The sequence below is a fragment of the Chiloscyllium punctatum genome, chromosome 30 (genome assembly GCF_047496795.1).
Source record: "Chiloscyllium punctatum isolate Juve2018m chromosome 30, sChiPun1.3, whole genome shotgun sequence".
NCBI lineage: Eukaryota > Metazoa > Chordata > Chondrichthyes > Orectolobiformes > Hemiscylliidae > Chiloscyllium > Chiloscyllium punctatum.
In genome coordinates, this window is record NC_092768.1 from 37,240,592 (window position 1) to 37,252,997 (window position 12,406).

Below are 12,406 nucleotides of genomic sequence, written 5' to 3' on the forward strand. Positions count from 1 at the left end.
ATAGTGAGGTGGGTAGGCTTAGATTTCGGAGGATACAGATGGGCTGATCAGAGGCAAATGGGATTCAACTCAGATAAGTTGTAAGGTGCTGCACTTGGCAAGACAACAAAGCTATGGAATCCATGATGAGTGGTAGGAGCCTGGAGAGCCTCTACTGTCACTTTCCAGTGGCATGGCGCCACAGCTCACATGTTGACACACCAATGTAGGCTCTTAGGGAGGTTGTTTGTCATATTTTCTGGATAGCTCCTGTATATCAAATTGGTGCCAATGACATCTCTCCATTTTGGTGGGATGGATTTAGGACCTGCCTCTTCGCCTTGCCTATCATAGAATCAGGCCGAATGGCCTGCTTCCACACTGTAGGGATTCCATAATTCTAGAATATGTGCAGTGTGGGAGCAGGCCATTCAACCCATAAAATCCACACTGACCCCCCCCCACCACCTCACAACAGCATCTCACCCATACCCACCTTCCCACCTAACTCTGGTAACCCTACATTTCTCAAAGTTAACTGCACATCCCTGGACACTACGGGCAATTTAACATGGCCAATCCACCTAACATCTTTCCGGCTGTGGGAGAAAACTGGAGCATCTGGTGGAAACGGGGAGGGGGCACGTGCAAACTCCGCACAGTCGCTGGAGGGTGGAATCGACCCCGGGTCCCTGGCGGTGTAAGGTAGCAGTGCTAACCACTTAGCCACCGTGTTGCCCCAAAAGTAAAGGTCAGGGTGCTCTAGGTCAGTCTAGCCCTTGAGCAGAGGTCTAAAAAAGGAGACTATTCAGCCCAACATGTCTGTACTAGCTCTTTGTAATCAGTGCCGCTCCCTTGCCTTTTGCCCGTCGATCTTGCCTTTTCAGGTACATAGGTAATCACCTTTTGAAGGTTACTATTGAGTGTGCTTCCACCATCTCCTCAGGCAGTACATTCCAGATCATAACAACTTGCTAAGTAAAGAAACAAAATCTCCTCATCTCCTGTTCTGGTTCTTTTATCAATTATCTTAATATCTGCCCCTTGGTTATTGGCACTTCGTCAGTGGAAACATCTTATCTCTGTTTACTTGATTACGTTCTTAGTCATTCTGAACACCTCTAGTAAATAGACGTGATAATGTACCACATAGGACATGTAAATTGGGAGCAGAAAGTTACAAACATGGATACGTGGACAGATTAAGGCCTCAAGCAGAACTGTGCCAGATGGAGTTCAATGCGGAGAAGTTTAAAAAGATCAAAGGAGAATATTTTCTAAATGGTCAGATGTCAGGAACTGTGGAGAAGCAATGAGATTTAGGAATCTGTGTTCAAGTTTTACCAAAAATTAGTATCCAATAGACTTACCCCTATTGCTGCAGTTCCAAACACACTGGAGAGACTCGATACAAAGCAGTCCACTTGATTGAAACCACATTGACAATGATTGTTCTCCCTCCACCATTGACACACAGTGACATGTGTTCCACCTGTAAAGTGCAATCAAGTATCTTTCGGCAGCCTCTCTAGCCCCTCGAAGGGTAGGGGAAGTGGAGCATGGGTGCACCATTATCTGCAAGTTCCCCTCCAAGCCATACCTCTTGACTTTGAACTACGTCACTGTTCCTTCAAAATTCAGGAATTCTGACACCGGAAATAAAACGAGAAAATCAAAGCAAATGTTGAAAATCTGAAAGAAAGGCAAAAGGAAGCGTTGGTCCCACAGCATCTGTGGAGAGAGAAGCAGCTGACTGTTCAAGACCAGTACGACTCTTTTTCTCAGAACTGAAAGGAACTGGAAATAATGTTTTTTTTATATACTGTGGACAAGGGGGAGAAAATGGAAAGGGTTGTCCATTAGGTCCCTTTTATATCTTTCCTCTCTCCCCTTAAACCTATGCCTTCCATTTCTGGACTCCCCCACCCCAGGAAAAAGACCTTGTCTGTTTACCCTTTCCATGCCCCTCATGATTTTATTAACCTTGATAAGGTCACCCCTCAGCCTCCGACGCTCCAGGGAAAACAGCCCCAGCCTATTCAGCCTCTCCCTGTAGCTCAAACCCTCCAACCCTGGCAAATGACAAAGGGAGTGATAACAGGAAAGGAGATACAGAGATGTCAAAGTGGTGCAAATGAGGGAGTGAGAGAAGAAAATAGATGCATTCTGCTGAAAACAAAGCAAGATCCAGGGTGTTGCTGAGTACAGACGGTTTGAGTTATAAGGAAAGGCTGGGATTTTTTTTCACTGGAGCGTAGGAAGTTGAGGGGTGACCTTGTAGAAGTTTATAAAATAATGAGGGGTATAGGTATCTTTTCCCTCAGGTTAAGGATTTCGAGACGAGGGGGCACAATTTTAAAGTGAGGGGGAGAGAGAGAGTTCAAAAGCATATGAAGGCAATTTTCTCACGTAGAGGGCAGTTCCCAGAGGAAGTGGTGGATGTGAGCAGAGTTACAATATTTAAAATACATTTGGATATGTACATGAATATGAAAGGTTTGGAGGGATATGGGCCAGGAACAGGCAGGTTGGACTGGTTTAATTTAGGATTATGTTCTTTCAGCTTTAATTGTGCTTTGTTGGAAGATCAGAGCAGCCCCAGGAGAGAAACATTAGTACAATAGCACAGTGGTTTATTGAAATGGCTAAACAACTGCAAAATTGGGATCATTGCTACGGGCAGAATGCACATTTTTGGCCATGCAGTCATCCCAGTATGTGTCTGGCCTCGCCAGTGTAAAGATCATGTTGTCAGCAATGATGGCATTAGAGTCAGAGAGTCATAGAGACGTACAGCATGGAAACAGACCCTTCAGTCCAACTCGTCCATGCCGACCAGATATCCCAACCCAATCTAGTCCCGTTTGCCAGCACTTGGCCCATATCCCTCTAAACCCTTCCTATTCATATATTCATCCAGATGCCTTTTAATGTTGTAATTGTACCAGCCTCCACTACTTCCTCTGGCAGCTCATTCCATACATGCACCACCCTCTGTGTGACAAAGTTGCCCCTTAGGTTTCTTTTAAATCTTTCCCCTCTTACCTTAAACCTGTGCCCTCTAGTTCTGGACTCACCCACCCCAGAGGAAAGACTCTGTCTATTTACCCTCTCCATGCCCTTCATGATTTTATTAACCTCAATAAGGTCACCCCTCAGCCACTGATGCTTCAGAGAAAACATCCCTAGCCTATTCAACCTTTCCTTATAGCTCAAATCCTCCAACCTTGGCAACATCCTTGTAAATCTTTTCTGAACCCTTTCAAGTTTCACAACATCCTTCCAATAGAAGGGAGACCAGGATTGCACACAATATTCCAAACGTGGCCCATCCAATGACCTGTACAGCTGCAACATGCCCTCCCAACTCCTATATTCAATGCTCTGATTAATAAAGGAAAGCACACCAAATGCCTTCTTCACTATCCTCTCTACCTGAGATCCCAGTTTCAAGGAACTATGAACCTGCACTCCAAGGTCTCTGTTCAGCAACACTCCCCAGGACCTTACCATTAACGTATAAGTCTCTCTCTGATTTGCCTTTCCAAAGTGTGAAAGTACAAGTGAAATGTTGCTTCACCTGGAAGATATATTTGGAGCCTTGGACAGTGACGAGGGGATGAGGCGAACGGGCAAGTGTTTGCATTGGCAAAGTGCCATGGAGCAATGTGCAAGTGGTAGCAGTGATGAAGGAAGTGCTGACAGTAGAGGGAGGGGAGGGGAGGGGAGGGGAGGATGTTTTTGGTGTTGGTACTGTAGGTAGAGGGGGAAATGACTGGAGAATGCGGAGGCTGGTGGGGTGGACAGCAAGGACAACGGGAATCCTATCGTTGTTCTGGGAAGAATGGGAAGGGGTGAGGGCAGAAGATCAAGAGATGGGTCAGACATGGCTGAGGGTTCTGTGGCCCAGGATGAGGGGAGATCCTCAGCTGAGGGAAAAAGGAGGACATGTCAGAGGCACTCTGGCTGAACGTGACAGCATCGGAATGGGGGGAAAACATAATCTGCTTCACTAGTATCCCTTTCAGGAAGAAAATCTGCCATCCTTATCTGGTCTGGCCTACCTGTGACAATATGGTTGACACTGTGACAATGTGGTTGCTTCGTGAGATTCTCAGTTGAGGTACCGGTGAAAAATCACACGAATTAAGAAATGAAAAGAAGTTGAAGCCGGAATCCCGTTGAATATTTCAGACCTGAGATGGATAGATTTTCTGTAAGTGCAGGTAGTCTCTCACAAACAATTTCCCATTCACCATGATTTCAAGACTTGAAAATTGCTGTCACACCTTGTAAGAATAAGGAGAATGCAGTTGGGGTGAGTGGATGTCAGTGAGAGCAGGGGCCTGTTGGAAGGTTGGGGGTGCATAGCTGCTGGAATTCAGTCATTGCTTTCTCAGTGCTTGCTAGCCCAAACCTGTAGCCCACTTGGGGTCATGACTCCCACTTTAGGAGCCCAATATTACAGATTGTGGCTTCAAGCAATTCTAGTCTCCTCTCTATTGGAAGGATGTCGTGAAATTTGAAAGAGTTCAGAAAAGAATTTACACGGATGTTGCCAAGGTTGGAGGATTTGAGCTATAGGGAGAGACAAAATAATCTGAGGCTGTTTTCCCTGGAGCGTTGGAGGCTGAGGGGTGATTTCTATAAAATCATGAGGGGCATGGATAAGATAAATAGACAAGATCTTTTCCCTGGATGGGGAAGTCCAGAACTAGAGGGCACAGGTTTCAGATGAGAGGGGAAAGATATAAAAGGAACCTAAGGGGCAACTTTTTCACAGAGAGGGTGGTTTATGTATGGCATGAGCTGCCAGAGGAAATGGAGGCTGGTACAATTACAGCATTTAAAAGGCATCTGGAATGGGTATATGAATAGGAAGGGTTTAGAGGGATATGGGCCAAGTGCTGGCAAATGGGAGAAAATAAGGTTATGATATTTGGTTGGCATGGACGAGTTGGACCAAAGGGTCTGTATCCGTACTGTACATTTATCTATGACTCTAAGACGTGCAAATGCAGTTCAGTTAAGGAATAATTGTGATCCAAGCAAATGGCAAAAAAAGGTGCAAACGCGTCTTCTCATCCTGAGGTCACCCAACCAATGCCCACCCTCCCAAAAGCAAATGCAATTTCTCTACATTGACCAAAGTCCTACTGCCACATGGATAAGGCCTCCACTCTGCTTTTGCTCAACCTGGGAGGACTCAACTCATGCACAGGAAGCTCCCAGGAACTTGACAATTTTGACTGCACTCTGAACACACTTCAGTCACCTCAGAGAATGCCTTCAGGAGCCCTGCCAACATCAAGCCGAACTGCAAAAGCAGCAATGTACGTCGATGATTTCAATCAGTGGGTTTTTAAAAAAGGTCCCCTTGTTCTAGGAAGGATGTCATTAAACTGAAAAGAGTGCAAACGGAATTTACAAGGATGTTTCCTGGACTCAACCGTCTAAGTTATAGAGAGTTTGGGCAAGCTGGGGTCTTTTTCTTCAGAATATTGGAGACTGAGGGGGGATCCTTATAGAGGTGTATAAGATCATGAGAGGCATGGATAGGATGAATGTACTCAATCTTTTTCCCAGAGTTGGGGAATCGAGGACTGGAGGGCATCAGTTTAAGTTTAGAGGGGAAAAATAAAAAGGGAACCTGAGGGGCACCTTTTTTTTTAAGAGAGTTGTACGCATATGGAATGAGCTGCCAGTGGAAGTGGGCACATTAACAACATTCAAAAAGCATTTGGAGAAATACGTGGTTAGGAAAGGTTCAGAAGAGTATGGGTCGACAAGTGAGGCGCTGGAAAAGCACAGCAGATCAGGCAGCATCCCAGGAGGAGAAGAGTGGGAGTTTGGGGCCAAGTGCAGGGAAATGGAGTTAGCGTTGATGGACATTTTGGTCAGCATGGACCAGTTTGAGCCAAAAGGTCTGTCTCCATGCTGTCGGGCTCTAATGATTCTCAGCAAATGATTAAATTCCAGTCATAGGCTTATCTGCACAGAGGCAACATCATGTGTCAACAGTTCAGAAAAGATTTACAAGGGCTGTCAGGGTTGAAGTTTTTGAGCTTTGAGAGAGGCTGAATAGGCTGGGTTTTTTTTCCCCTGGAGCTTCGGAGGCTGAGGGATAACTTTATCTAGAGGTTTATAAAATCATGAGGGGCAAGAGTAAGGTGAATAACCAAGGTATTTCTTTCCCCAGGGTATGGGCGTCCAAAATGAAGGCGTGTAGGGTTGAGGTGAGAGTGGAAAGGTTTAAAAGCCACCTACAGGGCAACTTTTTCACACAGAGGGTGGTGCATGTATGGAACGAGCTGCCAGAGGTGGGTATCATTACAACATTTAAAAGGCATTTGGATGGGTACATGAATAGGAAGGGTTTAGAGCCAATGTAGCAAATGGGACTAGCTCAGTTTAGGGTATCTGGGTTGGCAGTGATGAGTTGGCCCCAAGCGTCTGTTTCCATGCTGTATAATCACATAACATAGAGAAGGCTGTGTTATTTGTTATAATACAGACAGGGGGCTATTATTTCAAATCTTTCTGCTGTTTTTTGGTTTACCAGTTGATGTACTTGCCTGAAAGTGTACACAGAGCTGTGCTCCCTGTGGGGTTGGGGAGGTGGGGGTGGGAGGGGGGTGGGGGGGGGAGGTGTTACTGAGGGTGATAAGGGAGATGACCTGGTTCAGTACGTTCCCCATGCCAGGAACATTACTGGTAGAACACTGTTAAGGAGAACAAGGTGTGACCGAGGGCAGGTGAATGTTTCACTAGAGAGACAGGGAAAGGAGAGTGAGAGAGAGAGAGAAACAAATCAGCCGGCAACCTCAGCTGCAGTCACTTTTCTTTCAACTCGTTCCAACTCCTTTGTCACTCGTTGTCAGCCAAAAGGGGGCTTTTTTTCCCCCAAAAAAAGCAAGAACGCTGTCACAACAACAACACGGCCCGTCCTCCGTAGCGCCTAAATTGTAAAGGGCAGCGTTATTTCCATTTTTTGTTTATTGTTTGAGTCCCATCCCGTTGTTGATGCTGACAACATCGATCACTCCCGGGCACTGCGAAAGAAAATAACAACAACAAAAAAAAATTGGGAATCCATTGGCAGGTTTCACTGTAAATCTAGGGGTAAGTCCGAGAGGTTCCCTTCTCCCCCAGGAGACTGTATGTGTGTGTGTGTGTGTGTGTGTGCTGCCAAGTCTTCAGCATTCGCCAAACTTTAACCCGACTGCAGCCTGAACATCTCCTGATGTGGGCAAGACAGGGCTTGGGGGTTTGAGTGGGGAGGGGAGGGGGGGGCGAAGGGAGGGAAGCCCAGTCGGTTCAACAAAATAGACATCTACCCAAATAATCATCCCCCCCATCCCATTATCACCCCCACCACCGTTTCCCCCACCCCTCTCCAACTTGCACGCTGTTTACGAAGACCTTACGCCGAACGGGGAAGGTTGGATAAAGGTTCCCAGTGAGTCAGAGACGGACGGTGCCGCACTATGGGTCCAAGGGGACGCGGGAGCTGCGTCTCTTCGCTGTTATTGTACATCTTGCTGTGCTCCGGCGGTGAGTACTGGACTCTTTCCAACTCAGAAACTGCACCTTGACTCCCCCCACCACCCCCACCCTCACCCACTCCCCTCCGTCTCCGCTCACCACCCTGCCTTTTCTTTGTGTCTTTCAGAATTCAATAATAGATGGAGCACATCTGCCGCCCCCACTCTACCCACGGCTGGTAAGACTTAATTCGCAAACAAAATTATTCCCCCGTGCCTCTCATTTTTTTTTTCCAAAATTTTGTTATCAATCGGTGCAATTTTCAAAACCCACCTCCCTTCTATTTCCTGCTAAAATATTGTTTGAATGTCGTATTTCTGGTTTATCCACATCTCCTCGCTCGTTTTCCAGGCTCATTTTAACCCAATTCGTAATCTCCCGCCCGATTTTGCGCCGGCGCTGACTTCGGCGTGCGTTTGGGGGTTGGGGGTGGGAAGGGGCGGAGAGACCCCCCACCCCCACACTTTCTGTCTGTGACCCCCAATGGGGCTGCATTGGTTAGCTGAAAATTTGACTGTTACCTCCCATTAGCTGACCCTCCCCATTGGAAAGAATTTTTAAATGTGACAATGAGTTGCAAACTTTTGGCTTTTTTTTGGGGGGGGGGAGGTGATGGTTTACTATCACATTCCCAGCAAGGGGAAGTTATGGGCGCTCGGGAGAGAGGGTTGCTGGTCTGTTTCGTCCACCGAACAGAATTGACCCGGGTTAATCCTCCCCTCAATCTTAACTTTCAAATAAAATACTGCGGAGGCTGGAAGTCTGAAACAAACTCAGAGATTGCTGGAGAAACTCAGCAGGTCTGGCAGCGTCGGTGGACGGAAAGATTGCTGGAGAAACTCAGCAGGTCCGGCAGCGTCGGTGGACAGAAAGATTGCTGGAGAAACTCAGCAGGTCTGGCAGCGTCGGTGGACAGAAAGATTGCTGGAGAAACTCAGCAGGTCCGACAGCGTCGGTGGACAGAAAGCAAGAGTTAATCCAACGGGAAGCATTAACTCTGTCTTCTGTCCATATGCTGCTGCTCGGTTTCTCCGGCATACAAAAACAAAACAGTATTTAACGTTTTGAGTCTGATGTGACTGTTTGAGACCCCCCTTTCTCCCTGAGACACAGACTGCTCTGGTGCGGGGGAAATGAGCCAGCTGTAAACTTATCATTTTTAATTCATTTCTGATGGGCACACGCCTTCCTGTTTTCTCTCGATTCTCGCTCTGCCTTTTGGCTGGGAGTCGCAAACTCAGGATTTCACATCAGGTCTGTGCTTGCCTCCGAATGTGTTTCTAGCCCGTGAATGTTTAATGTAACCTCAAGCGTCCAAAGGTCTCGGCTAATGGCTGGGGCCAAGTGTAATGACTGAATCAACGCTCCCGTCAGGTCACTCCAACCTCTGTGATACTCTCCGAAGTCCGCCTCTCATCGCGGAAGAAACCGACCGTGAAGCTCCAGGGGACATTAGTGCCGCACAATCGCCTTCGACAAAGCCCAGCTCAATCAGCGGAAGCCGCTCACTGATATCCCTGGCTCATTCGCATTGGGAGAGTAGGTAGCCGCGTCCCTTTGAAGTGGCTACTAAAGGATTCTTTTTTTCACGCGCCATTGCCCCGCTGGCTCCGACCCATAACTCCTTCAGGAAGGACAGCAGAAGGTCCCCGTAAACTGTCGGCCAGGCGACCTGGCCAGAACCTGAATTCCTTACCAAGGGCCAAACCGAGATTCAAGGGAGCAGGAGACGATGGGGGGGCGCTGGCAAGGCAGAGTACTAACCATCCAGCCGAAGTGCTGGAGCAGAAAGTGTATGTGTCGGTGTGCAAACAGAAAGAGAAATTGCTGGGGAAATTCAGCAGGTCTGGCAGCATCTGGAGAGGGAGAGAGAGAGAAAAAATCTCAGGTCCAGTGGCCCTTCTCCAGAGTTAGACCTGCCCTTACGGTGCTAAGGCATGTAAGGCTACGGGTTAAGTGCTGGAAAATGGAGTTAGATTTTTTTTTCCTGACCATAGTGCGATGGGCCGAAGGGTCTTTTTCTGTGCTGTGGATCTCTATGATACGAAAGACTCCTGGTAGGGGGCGGGGACGCGAAAAGCTGTAGAGAGAGAATCCGAATGGAAATTTGCAGTGAGCCTTCCTCAGACCTTTCCAGAACTGGGAAATGGTGGTTTTAGGCTGATGACGTATAATAGGGTGGGGGAATAGAGTATGTGGAAATAGAGGCGACAGGCAGAGAAAAGGTGATAGGCAAACAAAGATAATTGACCACAAACCAAGAGAGAGAGAGAGAGAAATATCAGGCACCATGAGCATAACTCCACTTTGGGGTGGCACGGTGGCTCAGCGGTTAGCACTGCCGTCTTCCAGCACCAAGGACCTGGGTTTGATTCCAGCCTCAGGGGACTGTCTGTGTGGAGTGTGTACATTCTCCCCGTAGCTGTGTGGGCTTCCTCCCATATTCCAAAGATGTGCAGGTTAGGGTGAATTGGCCATGCTAAACTGACGCCGGGATGTGCAGGCTAAGTGTGTTAGCCATGGGAAATGCGGCATTGTGGGGAGGAGGGGAATGTCGGTGTGCACTTGACGGGCCGAATGGCTTGCCCCCACACTGTAGGGATTCTATGGTGCGAACAAGAACATCAGCAGATGCATTACCCTTTCCCAATCATCCCGAGGAAAGGGTCACTGAATTCAAAGCTTTAACAGTTTCCCTCTACACAGATGCTGCCAGACCCGCTGAGTTTCTCCAGTTCTGTTACCTTTATTCAATATCCTGGGGACCCAGGTTTGAACTGAACCCCATTAGTTGGGTGGCATTTGAATGCAGTGAACAAGAATACCTGGAAAGGGAAACGTCTCGTCGTTACTCTGAAACCGCTGCTGTAAAACTCCCCCAATGCTCTCGCATAACAGTCCACCCACACTGAAAGAGAGGGGCTCAGTTTAGCATTTCAGCAGGGGAGAAATCACCTCTATCAGCACAGCATTTCCTCAGGACTTCAGGACAGCTTTCAGTTTTGTTCGCCTGCTCTGGGGTGGGACTTGTGACTTGGGTGGGACAGGAGCTTTGTGATTTAGTGGTGAGAGCGCCCCCTATTCAGTCTGAGGCCGCTGGAATTTGAGTTGAAACTAGGGCAGATTTTCAAGGGATGAGCCATGAACTCGCCACAATGAAACAAGCTATCAACGGGGAACCCCACGGACAAACAGCGGGGAACTACTTAAAGAAGTAATTGCCACAATATAAACTCCAAAAGGCTATGCAACCCCATGCCCCCTCCACTTCTGACCACTTGTGTAGTAGATAAGCAATCGGAACTAACAAACGAGGTTGGAGAGGGAGAGAGAGGTTGAAGAAAAGCAAGGGGGCTGTGCCTGGCAGTGGAGGGCATTGGAGGGATTATTGAGCACGCTCATTGCGGAAGATCCAACATGGGATTGCAGAACCCACTTACAAACACAATTGGAGGCGAACACATCAAGACAATCTGAATGCAGGCGAATCAAAGATAAGGAACTCTATGAAGAGCATCAAGAGACGTGACAGACCTGCACTTTGTGCATTTTCACAAAGGAGGACAGATCAACAGTGCAGTGGAATGGCAAAACTTGTGAAGATGGGGAATGGCAAATAAGAACTTGAGAGGATGTAAGTAAGAGGAAATAAAATCAGGTTGAGGTATTAAGTGAGTCAATGTATTAGTCAGTATTTTCCATATCACTCCAAATTTGAAAGTGACATAATCTGATGGTACAGATAGTCAGCATCATGTCTGAGCTGACTCTTAGGACGGAGTGACCTCGTTGATCTTGTGCTCGCTCCCCATCACCCACCATTTTGTTTTCCTTTCTGGAGATGTTTGTCCAATTCACCTTCCGAAAATGATTGGTTCTGATGGGAGACTGTAGGGAAGTTACTGGGATGGATTATCAGGAGTGGTATCAGTGAACAACTATGGACTCAGACGTCTAAGTGAGTCAACAGAGATGGGAGAGCTGCCAGTAGAACTGAACAGTAGTTTTGAGGTGGTCACTGTAACAAACTGATCAAGGTTCAATGGATCTTCTCCATTGAGACTTTCAAAGGCATTGACGAGGTTCCACCCAATAAGCTATGAGCAAAGATGCAAGTACAGGGAATTGGGGGTAATCTGGTTGTTTTGGCTGAAACTGATTGAGGAACAGGGAGATGTAAAAAAGGATTAGAGGAACATAACAACATGGAATGTAGTATAAAATAGGAGCCAATTTAGCCCATTGAGTGTACCCTGCCATTCAACTAGATCGTAGCATCTGCAGTCCTCACTTTCTCCTCGTTGAGGATCTCTGTCAATACCATGTTCCCCACTCTTCCCACAACTTTTCTGTCTGAAATACCTAGAAATCTATTGTTCTCTGTCCTGAACGCACTCAGCGACTGAGCCTCCATAGTCCTCTGTGATACGAATTCTAAAGATTTACCTTCTTCACCAGTGAAAGCACTCATCATCATCATTGCAACATTTAAAAGGTATCTGGCTAGGCACATGAATAGGAAGAGTTTATAGAGGGATATGGGCCAAATGCTGGCAATTCAGTTCTGGTCTTTCTGCTCTGGGAAGGATGTTGTAAAACTTGAATGGGTTCAGGAAAGATTTACAAGGATGTTGCCAGCATTGTAGGGTTTAAGCAGTAGGGAGAGGCTGAATAGGCTGGGATTGTTTTCTCTGGAGTGTTGGAGGCTGAGGGGTGACCTCATAGAGGTTTATAAAATCATGGAGCATGGATGGGGCAAATAGACAAGGTCTTTTTCCCAGGGTAGGGGAGTTCAAATCAAGAGGGCTCTGAGGGCAGAGAGAAAAGGTTTAAAACGGACCTAAGGGCAACTTTTTCATGCAGAGGGTGTGCGCATATGGAA

General features: G+C 47.1%; 1 protein-coding gene across 1 annotated transcript in view; it reads left to right on the forward strand.

The window, feature by feature from the left end:
- Positions 1-7,401: 7,401 nt before the first annotated feature.
- The window catches only part of LOC140455415 (IgGFc-binding protein-like), a 32,208-nt gene continuing 27,203 nt past the window's right edge, over positions 7,402-12,406 (forward strand). The window contains exons 1-2 of the mRNA XM_072550261.1: positions 7,402-7,533; positions 7,652-7,702. Coding sequence (XP_072406362.1) covers positions 7,467-7,533; positions 7,652-7,702 — 118 coding nt within the window. The 5' untranslated portion in view covers positions 7,402-7,466. The remainder of the gene's footprint in view (positions 7,534-7,651; positions 7,703-12,406) is intronic.